At 54.2% G+C, this 23,412-nt stretch overlaps 11 protein-coding genes across 11 annotated transcripts; 6 read left to right on the top strand and 5 right to left on the bottom strand.

The window, feature by feature from the left end:
• Positions 1-62: 62 nt before the first annotated feature.
• BO82DRAFT_386884 (YWTD domain-containing protein) lies at positions 63-1,108 on the bottom strand (the record flags this gene model as incomplete). Its single annotated transcript, XM_025638269.1, has 1 exon — positions 63-1,108. The coding sequence occupies exon 1, from the start codon at positions 984-986 to the stop codon at positions 63-65; it is 924 nt and encodes a 307-aa protein (XP_025487277.1). The 5' UTR covers positions 987-1,108.
• Positions 1,109-1,347: 239 nt separating this feature from the next.
• On the top strand, positions 1,348-3,668 carry BO82DRAFT_345797 (Zn(II)2Cys6 transcription factor; the record flags this gene model as incomplete). The annotated part of the gene is made up of 5 exons (XM_025633718.1): positions 1,348-1,486; positions 1,552-2,410; positions 2,460-2,882; positions 2,954-3,195; positions 3,253-3,668. 5 exons carry the CDS (start codon positions 1,348-1,350, stop codon positions 3,666-3,668), a joined length of 2,079 nt encoding a protein of 692 aa, XP_025487276.1.
• Positions 3,669-3,753: 85 nt separating this feature from the next.
• Positions 3,754-5,901, bottom strand: BO82DRAFT_358600 (alpha methylacyl-CoA racemase). Its single transcript, XM_025636339.1, has 2 exons — positions 4,745-5,901; positions 3,754-4,686 (listed from the first exon to the last, which is right to left on the bottom strand). The coding sequence occupies exons 1-2, from the start codon at positions 5,690-5,692 to the stop codon at positions 3,898-3,900; spliced, it is 1,737 nt and encodes a 578-aa protein (XP_025487275.1). The 5' UTR covers positions 5,693-5,901; the 3' UTR covers positions 3,754-3,897.
• A 261-nt stretch (positions 5,902-6,162) lies between these two features.
• BO82DRAFT_358598 (uncharacterized protein) lies at positions 6,163-7,411 on the top strand. Its single transcript, XM_025636338.1, has 3 exons — positions 6,163-6,522; positions 6,600-6,984; positions 7,051-7,411. The coding sequence occupies exons 1-3, from the start codon at positions 6,259-6,261 to the stop codon at positions 7,356-7,358; spliced, it is 957 nt and encodes a 318-aa protein (XP_025487274.1). The 5' UTR covers positions 6,163-6,258; the 3' UTR covers positions 7,359-7,411.
• A 1,823-nt stretch (positions 7,412-9,234) lies between these two features.
• BO82DRAFT_368826 (Zn(II)2Cys6 transcription factor) lies at positions 9,235-10,849 on the bottom strand (the record flags this gene model as incomplete). Its single annotated transcript, XM_025637142.1, has 5 exons — positions 9,235-9,868; positions 9,935-10,056; positions 10,120-10,406; positions 10,469-10,707; positions 10,758-10,849. The coding sequence occupies 5 exons, from the start codon at positions 10,847-10,849 to the stop codon at positions 9,235-9,237; spliced, it is 1,374 nt and encodes a 457-aa protein (XP_025487273.1).
• A 1,615-nt stretch (positions 10,850-12,464) lies between these two features.
• Positions 12,465-12,949, top strand: BO82DRAFT_436150 (uncharacterized protein; the record flags this gene model as incomplete). The annotated part of the gene is made up of 2 exons (XM_025641095.1): positions 12,465-12,759; positions 12,819-12,949. 2 exons carry the CDS (start codon positions 12,465-12,467, stop codon positions 12,854-12,856), a joined length of 333 nt encoding a protein of 110 aa, XP_025487272.1. The 3' UTR covers positions 12,857-12,949.
• A 5-nt stretch (positions 12,950-12,954) lies between these two features.
• Positions 12,955-13,514, bottom strand: BO82DRAFT_345786 (Con-6 family protein). The gene is made up of 3 exons (XM_025633717.1): positions 13,431-13,514; positions 13,221-13,373; positions 12,955-13,155 (listed from the first exon to the last, which is right to left on the bottom strand). The coding sequence occupies exons 1-3, from the start codon at positions 13,475-13,477 to the stop codon at positions 13,071-13,073; spliced, it is 285 nt and encodes a 94-aa protein (XP_025487271.1). The 5' UTR covers positions 13,478-13,514; the 3' UTR covers positions 12,955-13,070.
• Positions 13,515-15,188: 1,674 nt separating this feature from the next.
• On the top strand, positions 15,189-15,714 carry BO82DRAFT_358595 (chitin binding peritrophin-A domain-containing protein). The gene is made up of 2 exons (XM_025636337.1): positions 15,189-15,219; positions 15,297-15,714. The coding sequence occupies exon 2, from the start codon at positions 15,336-15,338 to the stop codon at positions 15,594-15,596; it is 261 nt and encodes an 86-aa protein (XP_025487270.1). The 5' UTR covers positions 15,189-15,219; positions 15,297-15,335; the 3' UTR covers positions 15,597-15,714.
• A 49-nt stretch (positions 15,715-15,763) lies between these two features.
• BO82DRAFT_320536 (amid-like NADH oxidoreductase) lies at positions 15,764-17,456 on the bottom strand. The gene is made up of 7 exons (XM_025632710.1): positions 17,293-17,456; positions 17,192-17,236; positions 17,092-17,139; positions 16,559-17,028; positions 16,087-16,504; positions 15,954-16,027; positions 15,764-15,903 (listed from the first exon to the last, which is right to left on the bottom strand). The coding sequence occupies exons 1-7, from the start codon at positions 17,347-17,349 to the stop codon at positions 15,822-15,824; spliced, it is 1,194 nt and encodes a 397-aa protein (XP_025487269.1). The 5' UTR covers positions 17,350-17,456; the 3' UTR covers positions 15,764-15,821.
• A 1,647-nt stretch (positions 17,457-19,103) lies between these two features.
• BO82DRAFT_358594 (putative lipase 8 precursor) lies at positions 19,104-20,393 on the top strand (the record flags this gene model as incomplete). The annotated part of the gene is made up of 1 exon (XM_025636336.1): positions 19,104-20,393. One exon carries the CDS (start codon positions 19,104-19,106, stop codon positions 20,391-20,393), a length of 1,290 nt encoding a protein of 429 aa, XP_025487268.1.
• Positions 20,394-21,366: 973 nt separating this feature from the next.
• BO82DRAFT_424638 (putative long-chain-fatty-acid-CoA ligase) lies at positions 21,367-23,395 on the top strand (the record flags this gene model as incomplete). The annotated part of the gene is made up of 5 exons (XM_025640297.1): positions 21,367-21,727; positions 21,780-22,089; positions 22,168-22,550; positions 22,605-22,934; positions 22,987-23,395. 5 exons carry the CDS (start codon positions 21,367-21,369, stop codon positions 23,325-23,327), a joined length of 1,725 nt encoding a protein of 574 aa, XP_025487267.1. The 3' UTR covers positions 23,328-23,395.
• Between the last annotated feature and the right edge of the window lie 17 nt (positions 23,396-23,412).

The raw sequence follows: 23,412 nt of genomic DNA, 5'->3' as shown, positions 1-23,412 counted from the left end.
TGTTACGGTGGAAATTCACCCTCACACACCAGACCGGATCTTCCTGACATAAGTATATGTCTCTATCCAACATAAGCCACCCCCGTAATGGCCCCCCCAATATCAGGCAAGACAGTTGATTTACAGGACCCATCCAGATTGGCACAATACAACGACCCTCCCAGATCACCAAAGAACATCCGCTGGTTCTCGACGTCCAATGCGATTCCAATGCCCTCATGAAGCTTGCGCACTAGGATCTTTGGTTCCGACTTTTGTTTCGAGGCAGCCAGATCAGCCAGCACGGCCGCGTTGACCGTGTTCCCCCGGGGGGGATCGCCCCGATCCGTCCAGTACAGCGTCCCTGTGGCATGATCCAGCTCCAAGTCAATCGGCTCTGGGAGCTCTTCCAGCAGACACTCCACATCCGTCCTCCGCTCCACCGACTCTCCCTCTTTCCTCTCCACCCCCATCCGGAAGATCCGTCCCTGGTTCCCCTTGGACGGGCCCTTCTGCGTCCAGTACACCAATCCAGCCTCCTCGTCCACCGCGACACCGACACACCAATCATAGACAGCCGGTGTATCTGTGCGGTTGCTGGAGACCGCACGGTAGAGCACTTCAACCTCAGTCCCATCGAGGTTCGCCCGCATCACCCGTCTGCCCTCGCGATCCGACCAATACAGCTTTTGGGAGCGCGGGGCGATGGTCAGCTGTTTCGGCGTGTGCGTGTGGCCCTTTGGAACGATGGTCACGATGTTCTGTCCGGACAGATCGCAACGCTGAATGGATCCGTCATCGGCGGAGGGCACGCCCATGTTCGTCCAGTAGATGTGTTGCCGGGCGGCGTCGATGGCGATCCCGTCGGGCATGGTCTTGATCTGCGTGATCAGCTCCCGGGGGTCGGAGCCATCTGGCTTGCAGGTCAGGAGGCGGCCATTGAGTTCTGAGGTCGAGATGCCGACGTCGAGGAAGTAGAGTCGGGACGTCGAGGGTCGTGGTGCCATTTTATATTGCGGGAGCGTGGATGTAGAGTTGAGAATCGACAAAGACACATCGGGACCGTTCTGTGCCGGGCTTTACGCCGGGTAGATATACTACTTGGTCGAGGTAGGCAAGGCCCACTGCACGGGGCACGGTATGCCGTGTCCATGGTTCCTGGCTGTGCATGAGTATGGTCCAGGACTATCATACGTAGGTAGAGTATGATGTCGGCCGCTTATCGGAAGACCCAAGCGGGAACGGAACGAGCGATGACATAAGCATGGCGGATGCTCCGTCCAACTCCGAGCAAATCTCGGGATGGACTCTTCCTCCTACCATTTTCAACCTCTTCCGTGAACTTGGAATCATGGATCATCCCTCAAAATGATGTTCTCATTCCACGCACGCCGGCCGTCTCCACACGACGAGCCATCCCGAGGCCCAAGACCAAAACGAGCCAAGATCAGAAACGCCTGTGAGGTCTGCAAGATCCGGAAGACGAAATGCGATGGTGTCAGGCCAAGTAAGGCATTCCAGCACAAGCTAGTCACACAGTGGAGAAGACAAGCTCACCTCCCCTTGCATTAGTCTGTGGTCCCTGCTCCAACCGGAAACGCGGTTCGCGTGCCACTCGAATGGCCTGCAGCTATCGTGAATCTGATACCGGGGAGCAATCAGGATATACCACTGAGCAGTCCTCCCACGGCCGTGCACAATCCGACCATGCCGACCGGGCGAGCTCGTTCAGCACCATCGTTCCCAGCGGGAGTCTCTTTGGCGCCTCCAGTGGAGTACATATGATACCCGATGTGGGAAATGGGGCTGGTATAACCACTCCGGACAACAAAACACCACGTAGAAGTCAAGCTTTCCCGAATGCACTCAGGCATCTCCCAAAATTGCAGAACAGAATCCCGCGGAAAGAGCATTCTGATTTCCAGTTCGTCATCCCTCCCAGGAGGCAGGCGGACAACCTACTGGGTCTCTATTGGGACTATGTCGACAGTGCCTACCCGTGGTTGGACAGGCCATCCATCGAAAGTGCATATGAGACTCTATGGATCCAAGATGGGGAATTGGCAATGAACGAAACGGTTTTGCATTGTCTTCTGAATCTCATGTTCGCCACATCATGCGTAGCCACCCAGGGGGAACCCCCACTCGTCCGTTATGAATCTTCCGTCGTCTTCTTTGACCGTGCCCAGGCCTTGATGTCCTATGAACTACTTGACCTTTACAATTTTGAGATCATCCAGATCTTGCTCCTCACCGCGGTCTATCTGCAACACGACAAAGAGCCCCAGAAATGCTTTCGCATCATTGGGACGGCGATTCACATCGCTCAGGAACTGGGGCTGCACATCCCGGAGACCACAGAGGCTATGGATAGTCCCAAGGAGCGAGACCTTGCGCGTCAGGTGTGGAATGGGTGTGTTATTATGGACAGGTATGATACACGACCTTGACACGGGGCTTTGTAGCTGAACGCGTCCTAGAATCTGCTCCATGACCTTCGGTTGTGCTCTCAAGGTCCCTCAATCGGTGGCGAAAGAAGGGTTGAATCTGCTGGTGCCCAACGCCGTAGAGCAGTCGTCTGACAGCGCGACCGCCACTCTGCCATCGAAAGTCAACTTCTATCGCTCATTCTGTCGACTTCATCACATCATCGGCGATGTCATAGACACTTTCTACGAATCCGGTAAAAACAAACCTAACCACCCTGCAAGCAAGCTCCACCCGGAGACGCCGAGCGACTCATCCTCACTCATGTTTGACAAATTCGCCAGCCTGTTTCGAATCGATTCCGCACTGAATGAATGGGCCCGCAGCCTGCATCCTTTCTTCCAGATGCCATCGGAACTCCAAGACCCGACGCCCACGAAACATATTACGCGGGAAGCAAACATCTTGCGTGCACGGTATATGCTGGTCATATGGAATGCAAGAAGAAAAAGAACTCTGCTGACACTCTGGCGTTCCCCTGCACTAGGTATCTCTCCGTTCGACTGCTCCTGTTTAGACTCCTGCTTCTACAGATCCACCAAGGGCGGACCGAGAACGCCCGCGGGACTGGTCTATATGCAGATGATGATCAGATTATGCCGCATGTAGTTCTCCAGTGTCAGATCAATTGCACCAAAGCCGCTGCCGACATGATCGAATTCATTATCCGCAACTCGCCGGAGCAGAAGCAAGCGTACATTCTACCCTCCAATTGGTACACTGTCTCATGTGAGTCGCAGATTCCAGAAGAAACCACGGCGTTGAGCGATCTAACAGATGGCCAAGATGTGTATATGGCCGTCACGAATTTGCTCGCAGCCCAGACGTCGCCACAAATAATAGAATACTTCGCGGCCGCGCGTCTACAAGGCCTCTTGCAGGAGGCTCGACGCATTCTGAAGGATTACGAAAAGCATGCCACATTGACTTCGCGATGTAACTCGGTCCTCGCATTAATTGAGCAGAATGTTGGTGGGCGCGAGCCGATAGTCGACTACCCCCCTTCGGAGGCGGTGCAGGCTAGCAGCAACCCTCTCAACACATCCGCCCCAGATCTAGTCATCGACACAAGAGGTACCTCAAGTGATCTCTCGAATAACTTGACCATGATGGACAATTACTCCTTCGACTGGAACGAATGGCCCATGTTCCTTTCTCAACTGGACCATGATATACCTACAGCCCAGGGCTGGGCAATATAGCGCCATGGTCCCGTTCAGGCACAAACATAGAAGGTTGCTCTCCACTCTGCACAAATCTACGCCCATGATTACTAAATCGGAGTACGCGTCTGAAAGGAATTCGTTATCTATGACTAAGAATCTATGTACAAAAACAATGTCACAACATCTCCAGGCAGATTGATCATCTGCCACTCTTCTGATCACAAGCTGTCGTGCCCGGAATCACATGCTACGCAGTGAAAGAACCTCAAAGCCACTGGATGTTCCGATCATGGTAGCAATGGGGGACTGCAGGTGTCAACCACCGAGGCGTCACCTCGGGATCGCTCAACTGGACGACAGGCTTCAAAGTCTCCATGCGGCCCCATGGACCCCCCTCAAAACTGGTAAGGAGTGATTCTGGGCCTGGATTGAAGTACTGGGGGAAGACATTCTTCCAGCCGTCCATCACGACAAGCAAAATCTCCGTCACGAACTGCGCGGGCCCGATGTGGCCCCACTTGAACAGCTGGTTGCTGCGTTCCACCACCTCGGGAGAGTACAGACCGACCTCCGGTTCCAGGTTGATTACATCTGCCTTGACCAACGAGCTCGTCACCCGGTAGGAGCCGCCGTGTCGGGCCCGGTCCCGCAGCGCCATAAGGGCGCCCAACGCACCCACCAACCCAGTGGTCATGTCGGAGATGGGCAACGGGGGGAGGACGCTGGTTCCGTCCTTGAAACCGAGGGAGCGGCCCATGACGTAGGACGAGCCGGAAGCTGCGTCTCCGATCTGCTGCCAGCCCGGCCTCTCGTTGTACGGGCCGTCGGGACCGTAGCAGTTCTCCTCGACATAGACGATTCCCTTGCCGCGTTTACCAGCCATCTCGAGGAGGTCGTTGACTCCAAAGCCCTTCCTCTCGATCACCTTGGGGCGGAAGCCTTGCACGAAGACGTCGGCGTCCTCGATCAGCTCGCGCAGGCGAGCCTTGTCTTCCTCCTTGGTGAGGTCAAGATTGATGGTGCGTTTGCCCGTGTTCAACGTAAATTGCAGGACCTGGGTAGGTCTTGTCAGCGCACCGCCGGTCTCAACGGGAAGGGAAGTGTTGGCTTACATTGAGGTCTACCAAGCGACTGCAGTTGACACGGATGACATCAGCCCCCAATGAAGCGAGGATATTGCCAATGACCGGTCCGGCAATAATGCGGACCAGCTCCACGACCTTGACGCCTGCCAGCGGCCGCTTATCGTTCGTGATCTTGGTGAACGGAATGGCGGGAGTAGGAATGGCATGCGACTGACGCGAGTAGCCGACCAGCGGATGCTCTGCAAGGCGTTTGCCCATCATTGTGTCGGCCCAGCCTTGTGGTGTGAAGCAAATACTGCCACAGAACCCATTCTTGATGTTGAGCATCTCCAGCTCGTCAGCCGTCCACTGCTCGACGTGCCGGCTGATGTACTCGTACGCCTCGTCCGGGGTCTTAGCCGGGTACTCGGGGTCCATGCCCAGAGCCTTCAAAACGGGCTCCGCGTTCAGAGAGCCATGAACCTGGTACCACACACCGGGCGTCTTAGACTTGTACAGCGCCGTCGATCGCTGGCGCAGTGGGGTGGCCTGCCAGCCGTGCTCGAAATCCCGATCATATAGAGTTGACAGCTTGCGCGACCGGACCAGCTCAGTCATGTCTTCTCCCTCGATGGTGGCGGCGAAGATGGTTCCCAGCCAGATCGCAGCGTGATTGGTGTTCACCGTGACCTGCTGCGTACTGGCCAGGGTGCCATCGCGGTCCTCGACGATCTCGTGGGCGACGACACCACACATGGCATGCAGGGCTGCGGCCACGAGGGGGGCCTTGGTGGGGCCGGGAATGACCGGGAGCTTACTGCCTGTGAAGTTGACGGTCTTCCAGAGCTTTTGGTCCTGGGTGAACCCGGGCGTGCTCTTGGCGATATACTCGAAGATGCGACCGGCATCTTGGGGTGCAGGGAGGAAGTCCTTATCCACGAAGGTCCCCGGGCCGTAGATGTCTGTGCTGGGTATCGTTTGATGGGCGTCAGTCATGGTGAAGTGTGGCGAACGTGCTAAGTGTCAAAGAAAGGCGGGATGTCAATGAGATAGGAGGTGTACTAACGACATCTTAAGGACAGACATAGCCACTATTATACCATACCTCGACACGGGAGCCCCATTCAACCGTCAAGGACCGTGGGCCGCGGGGCGCATATCAAGATTCTGTTCCGCGGTTCCAAAATAGGAAATCCAAGAGCCCGGATGCCCGGAAGTCGGCAGCCCGACTTCGCGGAACGTAGTCAGGAAGACTCAGAACGGCAGGGTGCGCCTTAATGCACCGTTACGGACCGAGGAATTGCCGGGTAAGGTCCGAAAGTGTGGGGACTCGCCTGAAAATCGTCATCCGAGTCCAGAGTCAAGCAGAGTCAGCTGGTTTCGGTCCGAAGTGCGGATTACCTGATTTGGCTCCGGAACGGCCTGGTTTCCGTCGCCCTCGACCGGAAACCACCCAAGTATCACAACATTAAGTGTATTCCCCGCTTGACTGGGTTTATATATTCAGCTGTAATGGCTTGTCCAAGGACAATTGGGCAGTCCCAAACCCATACACCTGCAATATGTCGACCTCCCCCATCAGAACCGTCGGCGTAATTGGCGCCGGCGTCATCGGCGCGAGCTGGACAGCCCTATTCCTCGCCAAAGGGCTGAAGGTGATCGCCACCGATCCTGCCCCAGGCGCTGAAGCCAAGCTGCGCGCCTACTTGCAAGAATATTGCTCTGCAGTCCCAAACCCCACCCTCGATGCCGCGACATGTCTGCAGAACTTCACGTTCGTGCCGGACATCGACCCGCATCTCGAACGTCTAGACCTAATCCAAGAGGTGAGTTACCCGCCGATCATCCCCTCAACATTAACCTTATCTTATCTATCAATCTGACACCGGTGGTGACTGCATAGAACGGGCCCGAAAGACTAGACCTCAAGCGCCGGCTGTTCGCGCACCTCGACGCCAAGACCCCGTCGCACGTCCTCATCGCCTCCTCCTCCTCCGGCCTCCCCGCCAGCCAGTTCGTCACCGACTGCACGAACAACCCTTCGCGCATCCTCATCGGCCACCCCTTCAACCCGCCCCATCTCGTGCCGCTGGTCGAGATCGTCCCGCATCCCGGCACCGCGGAGGAATACGTGACCGCCGCGTACCGCTTCTACGAAAGTCTCGAGAAGGACCCCGTGATCGTCCGCCAGGAAACGCCGGGCTTCATCGCCAATCGTCTGCAGGCGGCGGTCTGCGCTGAGGCGTACAGCCTCGTTTCGAGGGGGGTTGTCTCACCGGAGGACTTAGGTAAGCTTATTTGGTTCAGCCTAGTGTATCCTCACACTTTCGATGTGGATGATACTGACTTGTCAGATAAAACGATGGCCTCCGGCCTTGGGCTCCGGTGGGCACTCAACGGGCCGCTGATGACCAACACCCTCGGTGGCGGAGCGAGCTTTGCGCATTTCATCGACCATCTGGGTCCCGCGCTGAAGTCGTGGTTGGAGGATATGGAGGCGCATAAGTTCGATTGGAGCTCGGAAGATACCGTGGAGGGGTTGAAGGACACGGTCAATGGATGGGTATCGCAGGTCGATTTGAAGGAGGTGGAAGGGCGGCGGGATGTGCTGTTGGCTGATTTGGTAAGGAAGAAATTGGATCAGGAGGGGAAGTCGGGGTAGGGTGCATATATTTGGGAGGGGATCATGATCTTCTAATGTGTAGCGATATGTACAGTCAATTAGCATTAATATCATACTGATTTTAGCATCAACGGTCAAATGGAAGCATTTTTAAGGTCTAAAGTTCTCTTTCGTGTGAACGTCTATTCAGCCTGTTTTGGCTGATTGCTCGAAGTGCATTGATAGCCGTCTAATGGAAGGGAGGTAGCATCGCATCTGTCCGAGATCGGCCTGCGCGAGGTAGGACCAAGCTTCGAGGCGAGACCAAAATAGCATGAAGCTCATCGTGGCAGCGACGTATTTCCAACATCTTGTCCGGGTCCCCAATCTATAGGAGTCCATAAGTACTACCCGAAAAGGAAAATGGGGGGATGAGCTTGGGGATTGAGGGCATAAGCCAGAAGCAAGTGTATTACAGTATCTTCCCCACACAGATCCCCGAGTCCCCGGCCTCTAGCCTTGCTTTAATCATTGCGCTTAACTCGCAATCAGTCTAGCGAGACCATCGAGCTCGCGAGGAACAAATGATTTGGCGATCGAGCACTATCGGGGAAGCTGAGGCGGGTCTAGCGTTGTTGCTTGTCGGGTTCTTAGGGCTTGGTGGATATGCATCGGTGCTGTACCGTACTACCTCAAGATATTATTTAGTCAACTAGGACGTTTTTACTCCCCGACCCCCTGCAGTCTGAATCCCGATACAGAATTGAAGCCCGACTCCTCTTGGGGTATTCCTCTCGTGCCTTGCTAATTATCGTGAAGTTCCTGATGGCCAGTAGCAGAGAGGATCGAACAGCAGACACAATATCCGCGGAGATACAAACCGCCCGTGGGACGCCTGAGGCACGCCCCGCACCTTGGTGACCCCATGTGGCTGGACTATCTTATCTACTCCGAGAGAATGCATCTCTATATTAGTGTCTCAGTGCCTCACGGTCCAGTGGTACAATGGAGAGTCAGCCAAAGCTTCGAGAACTAGTCTCGATGCGCTTGTAGGACTCAACCGGCGGATGATGATAGGCCAAAGAGCCAGTGGGGAGAGCATGATTTAAAGTAACTCCTCGTCAGCCATGCAGCTATCGCAGCCACGTGTGGGCTGACGTGATCCGAGGGCTTACTGGCTCATTGAGAGTAATTCTTCAGCGTTTGGGTGTCTGTTCGTACCAATCGCAATTGTCAATGCTACTCTGGTGTACTAATGTACATAAGAAAACACTCTACTGCGTATGCTGATGATAATATGACCTCGTATCCACAAGCCAGGATAAGATAACCCGCAGCGGACAAAGGATCCGACGGTGGTGTGCTGCTAAGCGACGATAACCTTCGCACGTTGTCCCATGAGAAGCCAATTTGCGCCAAGACGCCGACATCAGCCTTGCACCAGCACTGCCACACTTCTCATTCCCCGTTCTAGCCTGTCAGCGTCCTTGCAGGCGTGGGACGTCCATTCTTCACCTCCCCCCTTTAGCCGGATCGGGTTGAGGCGGAAACTATCTCCTGAGAACCCCGCAGGCGCTAGCCCAATTCGGAGGAACGGTTGGAGTCTGATCGATCACCGATGCGGCAGAGGGTTTCGCAATCGCGTTGTTTGTGTTCGATGTGTTGAGTTTCGAGATTCCCCCTTTTTGGAGAACGGGACGAAATTCTCGCTTAACCCTCAGCCTCTCGACACACACCGCATTTGGATCCGTCCAATCGACCGGGTGCCCTCAGTGGGGCCATTTTTTCTGGACGGTTCGGCAGGGCCGAAAAGGATCCAGGATCACCACGGGCTGCAAAATAAAGCCAGCCCCCGTTGGGTTGGGCAGAAGGATTGCAAGTGGGGTGGGGTGCCGACGAGCTGAAGAAAAATAGACTCAGACAACGAGACCCCTAATCAGACCGCTTTCTCGTCGCGCTGGAGGGCGTCCCGCCGCAGGCTTCGAAGCCAGTCGAAGTGCGAAGAAAGGTCATCCAGGAAGGTGTAGTCCCCGTCGATGTTGAGAATTCGCGCGGTGGACGCTTGCCGGAAGTAAAACCACGTCCGGATCTGAGAATCACTCGACGCGGCGGCGCCGGTGATGCAGGCCCAAGTGTGAGGCACGGGAAAATGCCGCAGCCAGACCTCCTCCTCCGTCAGGGCTAGCGCGTCTCGCAGGCTTCTCGCCAATGCGTCCAGGTACTCAACAAAACTGCACCCGCTGGCCCCACCATCGACGATCGTCTGGAAGATCTTGCAAGCGAGATAGCAGCACTGGTAGATAGGGTCCTCAGTCGTAGGCGGTGGCATTGTGAGAATTGTTGGCGTGCCCTGGCCCCAGTGATCCGTTCGCCGGGAAGACATTGACTGGAGCTTTGTCTGGTGCACGTGTTGAAACAGGGCCTTGATCGAGCAAAGAAAGCTGTCGGGTCCAGGTGGTCTCGTAGGCATGTTGAGTATCCGTTCTTCGAGACTGAGTGGGGGCATCAGCTGAAACTGAGGTACGGTGCTCGCCCCCAAATCAAAGACGATATTGGACACGATTCGGTTCCTGTGGTTCGGGGGTCAGTCACCCGGCCTGACAAAAGACGGCGATCGCGGAAAAGATCCAACTAACATGTGGATGAGTGATGAAATCAGGCCGTCTAAGCCCAGGTTGTGCATCCCGCCCCGTAGCATCACCATGTTCTCCAGACCAGTTCGGTGCACTTCGGCTGAAGCTCGATCACCACCAAGATTCTGGAGTTATCATCAGCCATGCCAAGTTGTCAGAAGTAGAGAGGAAATAGAAGGGTCGCATACAGCAAATAGTGCCAGTGGGGTAATAGAAGCGATCGTACGATCGTCCAACGCGGTCGCTGGGTCGGCAAGACGCTTCTTGACCAGCTTGATCAGCTCATTGTAGTGATATAGGGTGATCATGCTTTGCTTCTGTCCCCGAGAGATATCAAAATGGGAAGAGCCGGCGAACAGTGTGGCATGAAATAAGCAGGGATCTTCCATTGCGCTTCTGAGCCAAACGGTCTGCAGCTTGTAAGCACTACACTTGGCGCCGACTGGGATCTGCGCAACACCGAGTCCATTGTAAACTAAGTAATGATCCCACGGTCGGTCAGCGCAAGTCCAGACAGAGTTTGTGGCACAATCTTACAGTGTTTGATCAACTTTGGCATGTACCAGCGATAGGCGATGGGATACGATTCCGGGACGGTCGGCGACTGTATCGCCCAGGACAAAGACAGTTGATCCGACACGGCTTCCCACGAATCCGGGCTGATATCTCGGGGATTCTTCTTGTGGGATTCCACCGCGACAGTGGCATTGGGCTTTGGTTTCTCGTGGATCGGGTCCGTGACTCGATAGACAGCATAGAAGCACTTGCGGCCAGTCCTGAAGGATCTCGGTTAATGCGGCTGGAGATAAGCATGGGGAGGACTTACTTATGACACAGGGCGCAGGATGGGTATGCTCGGTCGCATTTCCTCTTTCTCTGGCGACAAGGCTCACAAGCAACAAGCATAACCTTCATCATTGTGATTGCAATGGAGTGAAGATGGATGGGCAGGGCAGAGACGGGGAGTGTAGTAGGTAGGTCGAGTACGGAATAACTGGGTCTGCAGCGTGGTGACCCTGAGCCCTGAGCGGGGTCTAGCCCTTTTGGTCTTCTTCAGCTGCATATTAGGCTCTCCTCAGCCAAACTCCTTCCTCAGGCAACCATTTTCTATGCCGCAGTCTCTACACTATACCATTAGCATACATCGATTGAATACTTATTCAACTCATGCACTTACCGGATCGCTTACCTCTGCATTTGAGGCATGCACCCCTTCTATCCATTCTGGTATCGTCATTCCTTCTGTGTCCGTTTCCGATTTATGCGCAAGATATATTTGGTTGATAGCATCGGGAGCCTCCGAGTTGATGAGCGTGGTTTGACAGAGCGAATGTGATTCAACCCTCCATTATCAGCATTCAAAGTCATGGTTCTATTGCGCTGATTATCTGTACTGTCATGGTCATCACTCAATTCAATGGTTTGATGTTTGGAACGGTCTACAGAGGGTCGAATGCTTACCACCTAGCTCAAATCTGGCTTACCGTAGACTGCCAGACGATCACCAACACTTTATGCCTGCTCAGCTCATCTCAAGCATGATACGGTCAGATTGCGTATGAGGTAAAGATTGTGGAATGACCTTTAGTTGTTCGAAACTGCTGCTAGGAGCCTATAGACAGATGGTCCTGCGTAAAGGAGAGTTGTCTGAAGGTGCATGCTAGATGGCGATGCGTGCAGCGACACTGCCACAAGCCGACTAGGCCGCATCGCAGACAGATATCTCCCCGTTTCTTTGTCTCGGTCCGCCAGCTGACAATTGGGGCCCTGGAAAAGGCCGATGAGGGAATTTGAGTCAGTTTCCATGGTTGAAATCGCGGCTAAGCATGGTCCAGACTGAGACATGCCCTCTCACGCAGAAGCTGCTCAGCTGGCAGGTCCCCAGGTCAACTTGCCCCAGGGAACCGGGCAAAGGTTGGCTTGAAGGATTTGACCCGTCGATCGATGATATATGTGCACCCTGACTGTCTAACCTCGCTTGGCCTGCGCCAGGCACCAGCAGGCGCTAGGCTGCATGCCTTATCTGCCATCTTACCCCGACTTGAAGCACGTAGGGATATGGTAAGCGAGTCAGGGCTTTCTTTGTGTAGACACTGATCCACACCGGTAGAGACTGATCTAGGGACATGACTCGTCCAAATGCTTATTTTCCCTCGACCTACCTCTCAAGCTGTTTAGAGCTTTGAAGCCATTCCTGAAGAAAACGGATTAGTGGAGCACTAGCGTGCGGACTAGCCCGCCCAAAACGGCGATCGTGTACATGACCGAGGATCGTCACTCGAGCGTCTCGGCTGGGGAAATGAAGCTTTAGAAGCGGTATAGAATGATCGACGTCAATACGTGATCCAGGTTATACATATAAAGGCGAAGATGTATTGACAGGGTTTCCGTATCTCCTACAACAACAACCACCCCATCAGAGTCAACCCTAAGACATTGTCCACAAGCAAGTCAGTAAGCTAACAATTGGACCTCGGCAGACGCAGTTACTTACCAATTCCGATCCTTTAGATTCACCAGCGACCCAAGCATCATGCGTTTTCACTCTGTCCTCTTCTGTCTTGCTTTCGCCACGGCGGCCGTCGCCAAAGAGTGCTCTTACGACGGCTTCCAAGAATGCGTGACCTACTACGCCGATTCTGACTGCCATCACAGTATCGGCAACTACATTCCGACCTGTGAGGGAAACTGCTTCCAGTTCAGCTCTTTCCAGGGACTGGTCGTGGAAGGCAACTTCATTCATGGCACCGACTGCATCGTGTACTCCGACCCATACTGCCAGAATGAGATCGGTGTCACCCCGAATGCGATCAACCAGAACATCGATTGTCTTTCGTATGGCGAAGCACAGTCAATGAAATGTTACTTTGATTGCTGAGTGGGGAAGATATCGAGCTATTGGGAGCCACCCCCATCTTCAGCTAGGGTTGTTGCGAGGATGGCTGGTGGGCCAGATACCATTGATGCGGAGGAGTTAATGGGGGATAATGATGATCTTACTTCCGTTGGCAGTGAAAGGGGCTGGAAATGTACATATAGGCCAATGACGTGCCAAAAAGAGTCAAAATATATTCCATCATAATAATACAACATCAATCATACATAATACATTAATCATATCACGATCGAAGAAAGGCCCTTACTCATCCGGACCGCCCATCTGGTTCAGTTTCTGCGCGGCGGCCTCCTTGCCCTGCTGCGACACACCGGGGTTGTTCTGCGCGCTGTGGAAAAAGTCAGTGGATCTATCCCGACAGCCAACATGAGGAAGGAGAGGATGGGAGCGTACGCTTTGAGTCCACCCGCGACGCGGTTAGGGTCCTTCTGGTTGTCACCACGGAGGTCGTGCAACTCGTCCGAGGGCTGCGAGCCACCAAGCTGGTCGAGCATGGACTGGGCGTTCTGCTTGGCCTCATCGGAGACTCGGGGGTTGTTGGTGGTGCTGCTTGATCGTCAGAGACGGCCCTCGTGTTTTTTGTGGGTTAAGAATATGACTCACGCCTTGTAGCCACGCATGGCGTTGACTCTGTCTTCAGCGGAGGACATTTTGATAAATTGTTGTGGAGAAGGGAGAATATAGTTTTTGAGATATGAAATTTGGTTTGAGTTGGAAACGAATAAATGTTACATGATTTCGAAACAACCATGGTATACTTATACCTTCGAATGCACACTCAGCTGCGTTTGATGTCAGAGCGCGTCACCAACCCCGCATCGTCATTCTTTCATCGTTCACCCAGTCTTTGGGGAAGTCAAGGTCAAATTGACTTCATTGCGGAGACATGACGAGCAGGGTAGGTAATCTATGCAGGGCGGAATCTTGGGTCGACCCCTGTGCATGGGAGTGTGTATGGGTCGATTCGCCCATCGCCCATCGCCCGATCGAAGCGATCGAAGCGTTGATCAGGGTTGGTGGGTGGAAATTCTAGAACTTCGGATCGACGGGAGGTGCTTGTTTCGGGAAGGGGGCGATCTACTAGCCGTGCTCTGGTCGAGTTCAATATGCAGTAGTCACTCAGTATGGGTGCATATTGTAAGTGCATATGACTGCAATGATCAAAACTCATAATTGCCGTGCGAGAGACAGCATGTTGAAAGCTGTATGTGACAGGCCGCTATCGGAATTGAGTTTCGGAGGCACTGTAGCACTGTAGATCCGATCTGCTGGTCTCAAGTCATACTAGACGCTTAGTGATCCGGTCTCCGGTCTCTTGTGAATCGTCCACTCATACGGTCTCTTGTATATGCTAGAGATTAATGACTAGCTAGTAGTAGAACTGGTTGTTTCAGCACCGAGCAAACCCTTGGGCTCCCTTACCCAAGGCCGACGTCATGGAAATCTATTTGGAGTGGGGGGCGGCCAGCGGCCCTTTTCTGCCACCGCCCAAACTGAACAGTTTCGCAATCCAATTTTTCTGGACTGTTACCTCTAAAGTCCGCTTAAACCCGCGGTTTTTGCTGCGAGGTCGGTAGCGTTCTGCCGGTCCAGGCGGTCTGGAAAACGGTCTATAGCCAAAGCGGCAGAGCCTCACCGCTTCGTCCACGCTCCGCCCGCCTTCCAGTGCAGCGCCAAGCACTGTTCCATTTGTCGTCATCGCATCGTCCTTTCTCAGGAACTTAACTCTCGACTCTCGAGGTTGGTTCGGAATATGAAACGTTTTACCCAAGTAATACACCTCTCTCAATGCCTGACAGACTTCAGATGTTGACTGTGATGGAACGGAAACTTGACCTACACTACCCCGGAGGCCCCATTCTAGCTCCCGTCGCAGGATCGACCCTCACGCGTCTTACCCCTTGGTCCCTGCAGCGATACATTCCTCGCGCTATGCTAAGCTACCAAGCTGCACCCTTTGCATCTCCTTTATTGGAACAATCGTCTCTCACTTCATCGTCTTCGCAGCCACGAAGCGCCGAATTGCATCCAGACCCAATAGCACCACCACTGATTGTCACTGGTGGTAAATCAAATCCTCTCATCCTGCAATGAACCATCCCTCCACAAAAGGGGCAACCTGCATCATAGAGCCCAGTACTGGACCTACTTCACCCCCCCAAAGGTCAAGTCTAGTCCCGTCCGTAGCTTAGACACTCTTCGCCTTCCCCATCCAGGCACCGCGCCCCACACGCGGCATGATATCGAATTCCAGAGGAACCAAACCCCTCTCTTCCCCATACCAGACACCATGACCATAAATACCAATAGGTCCGTCGTCCCATGCGCTGGGATGCTGCTAGCCGGGTGACTGGACTCTTTGACCAAAGCCCGCACATTTGGTACCTACTCAGTGAGTATATGCGTGTTACTTATATATATCCACACTGTGCCAGCAAACTTAGAAAGAGTGACTAATACAAACCGCAGATCGCAAGCGGTATCCCTACTTCTCAGCTCCCGCTCAAAATGCGCCTCCTCCACCAAGCCCTAACGGTCTTCTTGGCTTCCCTCCTCCTCGACACCGCCGCCGCCGAGCCATTCTGTTACGAAGGCTCCACCCGTCCGGACCCCAACGAATGCGCCGTCTACCACATCTGCGACTTGGGAAAATTTCAACGGACGCGCTGCCCCCCGGGTCAGGCGTACAGCGTGCTCACGGGGGGCTGTGTGCCTGAGTGGCGGTCGCCGGGATGTCACGAGGGGGTTCTCCCGGACAAATTCGACTGAGCGTGACGTGGATTCTCTTCTCCTTGGGGATCTTTCGATGTATGGGTGGGGTTTGATAGCGTTCTTGTTTTAAACTCTAGTATGTTGTCACATGTGCGCCCTTTTCAATGAAACCAATCTACAGCAATCGCGGCCAGCCCCATCAAAATCAAGAACAATCAATTGGTATCATAGCCTCTCTATACTACTGCTTAACAGAATCTATATCCTCCTCACCAGCAAAATCTACAAATGGTACTGAGACGGGGCACTCTCCTGGAACCCCAGGCGATTCCACCACCGGTCTACACCCATGTCTTCCTTTGAACTGCACACAGTGTTAGCTAGGCCCTGACGCACACACAGAGATAAACTTACTCCCAGGACTCCTTGATCTCGGGCTCCGTCTTGCCCTCCGCGAGATTTGGGTTACGGAACACGATGTTATATTTCTGACACCCTTCGTATTAGCATATACATCCCCAGAATACCAAGGGGTGAATAAACTCACCAAGCCGAGCGTGATGTGGATTGCCATCGGGAACGGCGGGTACACCTCCTCGGGCGTCTTCCCCTCGATCATCGCCTGGATGTTGTGCGCCACCGCGGCAGCCTGGGGGCCGCCGGGGCGGGCGGCCTTGCGCAGTCCCGTGTCGGCGATGTCACCCACCGCGAACAGGTTGCGGTACTGCGGGTCCTGGAACTGCAGGGTCGGGCGGATGCGGATGAAGCCGTTGGCCGGGTTGATGAGGGAGTCCGGCGACGAGGCGGGGAGCGAGCGGATCAGGTCGTTGTTGGGCTTCTGACCGGTGGCCAGGATGACGAAGTCGGTGGTCAGTTCAGTGCCGTTGTTGAGCTGGACGGTGTAGGGGGTGCCGTTGTTCGGGAAGCCTGATTCGGGGACCACGAGGCGGGCGCCAGTAATGGTTCTGCAGAAGGGTTAGAGATGGAAGGTGGAGGTTTTGATGACAGGTATCACATACTTAATACCCAGCTCGTCAAAGCGCTTCTTGACGATCTCGTGGAGCCCCCGGTGGAATTGGGGCATGAGTTGGTCGCGCGACTGCACCACCGTGATCTCCTTCTCCGGGTACAGCTCCTTCATGTCGGTCGCCATCTGCACGCCCACGGCACCACCACCGACAATGACCACGGATTTCGCTTGCTTCACGTCCGCTTGGTGCTTCTGCAGGTACTGTACGGAGGAGACTTTGTCTTCGTCACGCATCGCGGCGGGTTCGGCGAGGCGCGTGCCCGTCGCGACAACGAGATACTCGTAAGGGATCTGACTCTGGCCCTGCCAGGCGCGGTCGAGATTGACATATTCGGGTTGAATAGAGAGGACGCGAGCCTGCACGACAGCGTGTTGGGTCGAGTTGGGGGAGGACGCGAAGAGGCGGGTGTAGGGAATGAATGCTTTGTGTTCGTGGCCGGGGACAACGGCGAAACGGGGCTACTGCGGGTTAGTCTGGTGTGTGTGGGGGGGGGGAGTGCGTGTATATCTGTTGATACTTACGAAGGCGAAGAGATGGTGGAAGTGGCTGTGAGGTTCAATCAACAGCACCTGTAGCTGGGTTAGTATGTCAACAAACCGCCGCGATGGGGCTTGGACCTACTCGGTGCGTGCTGGGTACTACCCGCGCTAGTTCCTCCGCAGCGCCCTATTACGGTCAGCTTTCAGTTCGTCTAATGTTGACAGGCTATTGAGGAGGAATACCCTTCCAACGTAGGACCCGCCAACCACAATAACGTTCTTTAGTGTCGAGGCGGCCATTGTGTCCTGTTGTGTGTTCCAAGTGTTGGAGATCTTGAGGTCCAGAGACGACAGAATCAGCGTTATAGTCAGAGTTGAGAGTAGAGTCGCGATCCAAGAGTTTCTTGAGTTTCCAAGCAGGAAGAACATGAGCAAAAAGCAAGCACGCCGTACGCAGGCTCCAAATATATAGGCGGGAGAAGACTGAGCCGGGGTGGGCACGCGGAGAGCTTCTCCTTATCTGATCGTCCGGGCTCGGTCTATTGGTCGCTTGCCTATCCTGGCCATCTCCGAGACTGAGGCCCGCCATCGGCTCACATCCGCTGCCGGTGGCGTCATCTGCGTTTGTCTGCGCCGAGGCTCGGGGTTAGGATATAATGAGTATCTAGTACTCGATGGGCATATCCAGAACAGCGACGGGGTTGAACGCAGGGTTTAAGCCATGCATTAGACTCAGAGTTGATCTATAGCCCCTCTTAGTGCAGCAACTTGCGGTTTGCGCTCATGGGAAGCAAGAGAGAGGTCTAGGTGATCTGTATGCAAAGCCTTGCGGCCTGAGGCAGAAGGCAGCAGCCAAGCCAACGACGGCAGTTAGTCTCGGCTTTAGCCCTCGGATTTTCGGCTTTACGGCTCGGAGTGGGGGAAGCGAGAGGCAAATGCTTCGCCTCCCCATTGAAGCATTTTGTTTGAGTCCGAGATCCTCATCAGTGGGGGGTGACTATCGTGGAGAAGTGGCTGGCATCATCTATATCAGATGCAAACCGGATGGATACTCCACTTGTTGCCGACATCCTGTAAAACAGAGGGTCCGTCATCGGGAATGTGGGGGACTTATATTTCGAGTACCTTGTGAGCATTCACTCCTTACTGTGCCTTTTTGCAACGCTGCACTTTGAATGTTCGAGAATAGTGTAGGCGTCTCACATCCGTACCACATCGCATGCGTCCACGACTTCCCCAGAAACTAATACAGTGGTCACAACCACTCAAGGCCCTCGCGTTCCAGGTCCGGAAAGGCCTCGGTGTTGCAGTGGATGGCTGGGCCCCAAGCGAGCCTGGTGTAAGACAACGTCCGTGGTCTGCTGCACGTTTAGCCAGGATCTTCCATTTGAACCTACCTCAATCCGAGTCTTGACAGGAGGGTTCAAACAGTGAAGAGGCGGGTGTACGCTCAACTCAAGACCCGACATGGACCTACTATGAGTGCGGCTCAGCATTGTCAGAGAACAAAGTCGCTTATAGCGCGATAGGGCGGGTCTGGTGAGAGACTTTAGAACCGATCACATCCCGAAGACTGTTCTGAAAAGCCCCTTCTTTGCTGTTTCCCCCGGAGTCAAGATTGTCCGCTTCAGCTAAAATTGAAGAGGGTACACCAGCTACGAGCGAGGTTACCTGGGATTTGTTCGTAGTTGCCTTGTCATACATCATCGAGTTCCTATTTGATCACAGAGTCCTAAGTCCGCAAAAAGGTCCGCGAAAAGCCAGCCACAGCCACATTTGCAGCAGGAAAAAGGGACTGGCAGGCGTCCTGTGTTGTCAAATAGGGTTAAAGGACACCGCGATCATGGATGTCACGGTGGCACCTAGAAGTCGGAAGATGCACGAAGACAACATATGAGCAAGAAAGCAGGTGCCGGGCCCCAAAGCAAAGGTGATCGGGAAGGCTCGATGCAGGCAGAGTCCAAGCAGGAAGCACCTATAAGACGAGCATATTGTCATCCTTGACTGGCTCTGCGCAATTATTGTTGGGTGCTCGGGGGTTGCCCATACTAAAAATGCCTATCGTGGACCACCTGCTCTACCTGATAGCCCTTTTGTGGGTTGTTACCCCCATCACAGGGGCTATCACCTTGCCCCGTGGGTACAACAAGCCGCTCGCGCCAAATAGCGATTCATTCTATACTCCTGACGCTGGCAGCTGGCGATCGCAACCTCCGGGTTCCATCCTCAAATCCCGCCAAGTGACGATCGGCTCGGCTCTTTTGATCCCCAAAGGCCTTGCCGCGGGATATCAGTTGCTTTACCGGACCACCAATGCGCGCGGCCTGCCCAACTATGCAGTGACGACGGTCCTGATCCCGTTCGAGGCCAAATTGGATCGTTTCATTTCCTTCCAGACCGGATACGACTCAGCCAACAATGATTGCGGCCCATCCTACGGGCTGCAGTTCGGCGCCTCTACAAACGCGAGCGAAGCCATCATCGAGTTGACGGTCGGGATGCTTCCATATTTGGAGAAGGGGATTCCGCTGGTGGTTCCCGACTATTTGCAAGTGGACGCTGCGTTCGCCTCTGGCCCCACGACAGCATATGGAGTGCTAGACTCCATGCGCGCCGTGCTCCGCTCGACACACATTACCGGCCTGTCGGCGAATGCAACGATCACAATGCAGGGATACTCACAAGGGGCCTTGGCTGCGGAATGGGCAGGCGAATATCGCAGTACCTATGCGCCGGAAGTCCACATCGCCGGGGCCGCGATCGGCGGTATGCCGGTCAACATCTCCGAGGTCTTCATCGCCGTGGAAAAGACCCTTAGCTCGGGATTAGCTGCCGGGACTCTGGTCGGAATTGGCAATGCCTACCCCGAGTTTAGAACGTACGTGGACGAGCATCTCATCCCCAAGTATCGACCGTTTCTTGAACTTGCACGGAAAGAATGCGTGGCCGACTTCTATAAGATCGCCTATGGTTACACTATCCAGCTTGCATTCAGGAATATATCGGACTGGTTTGACAACGGACGAGGCTATATTAGTGATAACCTGGAATTACTCAACGAGATCGGGGTGCTCGGACGGCACGGGATGCCAGAATTTCCATTGTTTGTCTGGAAGGGGACGGACGATGAGGTCGCGGTGGGTATTGAGGAGCACGATGCCCTGGTGCAGACGTGGTGTGATGCAGGGATTCCAGTTCGATACCTGCGGGTGCACAAGACTCTTCATACGCCTACCATTCCGCCTGGTTTGCCGGGGGCGCGAGCTTTCATGATGGATATCTTTGAGGGCAATCCTCCGACTGGATGCACGACAGAGGACAAGTTTGGAACCGGAGATGAGTAAATGAACTATCTTTAGGGATGAAAGAACCTCATCAACTATCTGTAGTGGAGTTTGAGTCCGAAAGACTTGGGTGTAGGGGATTTCAAACCCTTTTGGAGATATCGATATAATAAGGTCGTGGTGCTCCGGGTCCATATTCGACAACGCTACAACGGCAACAGTCACCAAGGCATGGTATTGTTAGCAGCCATGTTAGCAAACTGAATATAACCCCACTCAGTCCGTTATATCATCCATTTGCTCCGGATATTCCTTGTTTCCGTTCAACCGGCTGGCTCTGGTGAGCAAGGCTGTAGAGAGGTTGCCTGGAGATTGCGATGTTGGACGAACAGGCAGGTGACAACATGACCGCGGGCTTCACGTCGTACGTACCACGCTTCCAGACCCGATCTGGAAGTGTGTCCATCTTCTGTAGTATTACAGCTCAAAAGACCCACCAAAATGCAGGTTAGAGTGTCACTGCACGCTCCAGCACGAGCCACTTGCACCAAGACATTAATCTTCCGGCCACGGATCGTGAGGTCGAATTGTTGGGGATTGCTCCTAAACTCGAAGAGGAAACAGTTCAATGCCGATCAGCTTGCATCACATCCTAGCGTGGAGCCAATAGGTTTAATCTCGAGGTCGCACCTGTAGATGAATCCTTGAGACGCGTCTTCCAAGTCAAGCCGAGGTGCGAGAGAAATCATGGCAGGCCACAGTATCCGCGCAAGAACCTCGCTGCAGTACCACTCACGACGCCCGCAGCAGAAGAGCCCGCCTTCTCTTCTTGCTCAATGCCATATCCAGTCACGGGAAATTACTGTACCTTATGTATATGAGAATCCGGTTGCGGTGGTGCACCCAATGGAGCTCCCCGCGCTCGTCACGCAGTTCGCACTGGTCAACATCCCGATCGCTAGGATCAGAGTCTCCTTCTCTAAGTCTCCCCCCATCACACTCAAATAACCAACCGCAATAGCATTTCTACACCATGACTTCAACCGCTGCGCCAAAGTCAGTCGTCCACGGACCATCCCATCCCCCTCTGAAGCTCTTGACAATCGGCCAGCTTCTTAGCGAACAGGCCGACCGAGTCAGCTCCCGCGAAGCGGTTGTTGCATTCCAGTCCGGTGCGCGATTAAGCTACCACGATCTCGAAATTAGGACAAAGCAGACGGCGCGAGCCCTTGTAGCCAGCGGGGTTCAACGCTGCGATCGGATTGCCATCTTCATCGGAAACTGCGAAGTCTACGTGGAGATCTTCTTTGCGGTTGTCAGGATCGGGGCGGTAGCAGTCTTGCTTCACGGAACGTATACCCCGAATGAAGCGCGTAATGTGTTGCGGACCACCGGTGCGTGATGACAGGTGTAGTGGCCGGGAGGGATACTAACAGCCCGTCGCAGAATGCTCTACCCTGTTCATCTCAAGTAGTCTGGGAAATAGAGGCTCTCGTGCCTTTCTGGACTGCCTCAAAGACTCCAATAAGTCACTGGCTATCGATGTGCCATCAATGAAGCGCATTGTGTTGGTTCATGACGATCATCCGGATGGCAGCTACTTGACTTCCTGGGAATCATTTCTCGCCTGTGGAGATGCAGTGAGCCCGTCGCGGCTCAGTCAGCTTGAGGATGGGGTTGGTGATGACACAGTATGCAGCTTTCTCCTGACGAGCGGCACCACCGGCGTCCCCAAGGTGGCTATGTTGACACACGCGTGAGTAGACCACTGTCCCTTGACCGTGAATCGAGGTTTATTGTTCACTTTCGAGCATGATTGTAATGACTTGATTAGGAACATCATCAACAATGGCTTCCTGGCAGGGAATCACATGGCCCTGACTAAAGAAAGTATCATCTGCAATCCACTGCCCCTGTTCCATTCCGGGGGCCTGATACTGGGGCTCATGACATGTGTCGTCCATGGAGCCTGCATAGTACTCCCAGCACCAAGCTTCAGTGCGTCTCGCACCCATGATTGCCTCTCCGCAGAAAAGTGCACTGGAATGCACGGCGTTCCGACCATGTTCGCTGCGGTCCTTCGCCACAGGCACGTGCAGTCCATGAAAAGTTCAATCCGGCTCCGGACTGGTCTCATAGGAGGTAGCGCTCCTTCGGAGGCACTGTGGCTTCAGATCAAGCACGAATTTGATCTCGAGGGGTTTACACTCGGATATGGTAGGTCCACGTTCTGTGACCAGGTCGTCAGTTGCTCATTCATGATTCATGCAGGAATGACCGAGACATCGGGTGGTGTCTTCATGTCCAAGCCAGAGATCGCTGATGCGACCCGAATGCCTCGCGCCCTGGTGATTTTGCCTCACACGAGCGCAAAGGTCGTTGACAGCAGGGGCGATATCGTGACAGTCGGACAACGCGGCGAGCTCTGTGTCTCGGGCTACCTTGTACAGAAGGGATATTTCAAGAACGAAGAGAAGACGCGTGCGGCCATGGCTCATGACGAGAACGGTACACTGTGGATGCGGACGGGTGATGAAGCAATTTTCGACTGCGAGGGGGGATGTTGTATCACCGGTCGCATCAAAGACATTATCATCCGAGGTAGAAGCCCCATCACCGAATTGGGTGTCCGGTAATGCTAATCGGGCAACAGGAGGAGAGAACCTATATCCGACTGAAATTGAGGATCGGTTGAGCGAACACCCCTCCGTGCAAGGGGCTTGTGTGGTTGGACTACCGGACGACTACCTGGGCCAGGTGGTTGCGGCTTTTCTGCAGCAGGAACCAGGAACAGAACGACCATCTCATGAGGAGCTGGCTATCTGGGTCCGCAGCACTCTGAGTTACCATAAGGCTCCGACTCGGGTCTTCTGGCTTGGCGATGATGATCTACCCAGGGATTTCCCTCTGTTGGGGAGTGGCAAGATTCGCAAGAACGTGCTCGAGCAGTTTGGGTGTCAGAAACTGCGTGCAAGGAATGCATTGAATGCTTAGTGGTGTAGTCATGTGGACGATGAGGACGAAGCGGCCCTGGGGCATGTAGGCAGCAGGGGAAGAATCTTAGAGTCATTTCAAAGTA

This window comes from Aspergillus uvarum (genome assembly GCF_003184745.1).
Source record: "Aspergillus uvarum CBS 121591 unplaced genomic scaffold BO82scaffold_73, whole genome shotgun sequence".
Classification (NCBI taxonomy): domain Eukaryota; kingdom Fungi; phylum Ascomycota; class Eurotiomycetes; order Eurotiales; family Aspergillaceae; genus Aspergillus; species Aspergillus uvarum.
This window is presented reverse-complemented; position numbering and strand designations above follow the sequence as displayed.

Bases quoted from the DNA above. Each gene is read 5' to 3' on its own strand.
- BO82DRAFT_358600 (XM_025636339.1), bottom strand. From the start codon at position 5,692: ATGACTGACGCCCATCAAACGATACCCAGCACAGACATCTACGGCCCG. The intron at 4,687-4,744 runs GTAAGCCAACAC...AGACCTACCCAG, and splicing joins GTCGCTTGGTAGACCTCAAT to GTCCTGCAATTTACGTTGAA.
- BO82DRAFT_358598 (XM_025636338.1), top strand. From the start codon at position 6,259: ATGTCGACCTCCCCCATCAGAACCGTCGGCGTAATTGGCGCCGGCGTC. The intron at 6,523-6,599 runs GTGAGTTACCCG...GTGACTGCATAG, and splicing joins GTCTAGACCTAATCCAAGAG to AACGGGCCCGAAAGACTAGA. The intron at 6,985-7,050 runs GTAAGCTTATTT...CTGACTTGTCAG, and splicing joins TGTCTCACCGGAGGACTTAG to ATAAAACGATGGCCTCCGGC.
- BO82DRAFT_345786 (XM_025633717.1), bottom strand. From the start codon at position 13,477: ATGTCCTCCGCTGAAGACAGAGTCAACGCCATGCGTGGCTACAAGGC. The intron at 13,374-13,430 runs GTGAGTCATATT...ACGATCAAGCAG, and splicing joins GCCATGCGTGGCTACAAGGC to CACCACCAACAACCCCCGAG. The intron at 13,156-13,220 runs GTACGCTCCCAT...CTTTTTCCACAG, and splicing joins GTCGCGGGTGGACTCAAAGC to CGCGCAGAACAACCCCGGTG.
- BO82DRAFT_358595 (XM_025636337.1), top strand. From the start codon at position 15,336: ATGCGCCTCCTCCACCAAGCCCTAACGGTCTTCTTGGCTTCCCTCCTC.
- BO82DRAFT_320536 (XM_025632710.1), bottom strand. From the start codon at position 17,349: ATGGCCGCCTCGACACTAAAGAACGTTATTGTGGTTGGCGGGTCCTAC. The intron at 16,028-16,086 runs GTGAGTTTATTC...GAAGGGTGTCAG, and splicing joins TCCACATCACGCTCGGCTTG to AAATATAACATCGTGTTCCG. The intron at 15,904-15,953 runs GTAAGTTTATCT...CACTGTGTGCAG, and splicing joins GAGATCAAGGAGTCCTGGGA to TTCAAAGGAAGACATGGGTG.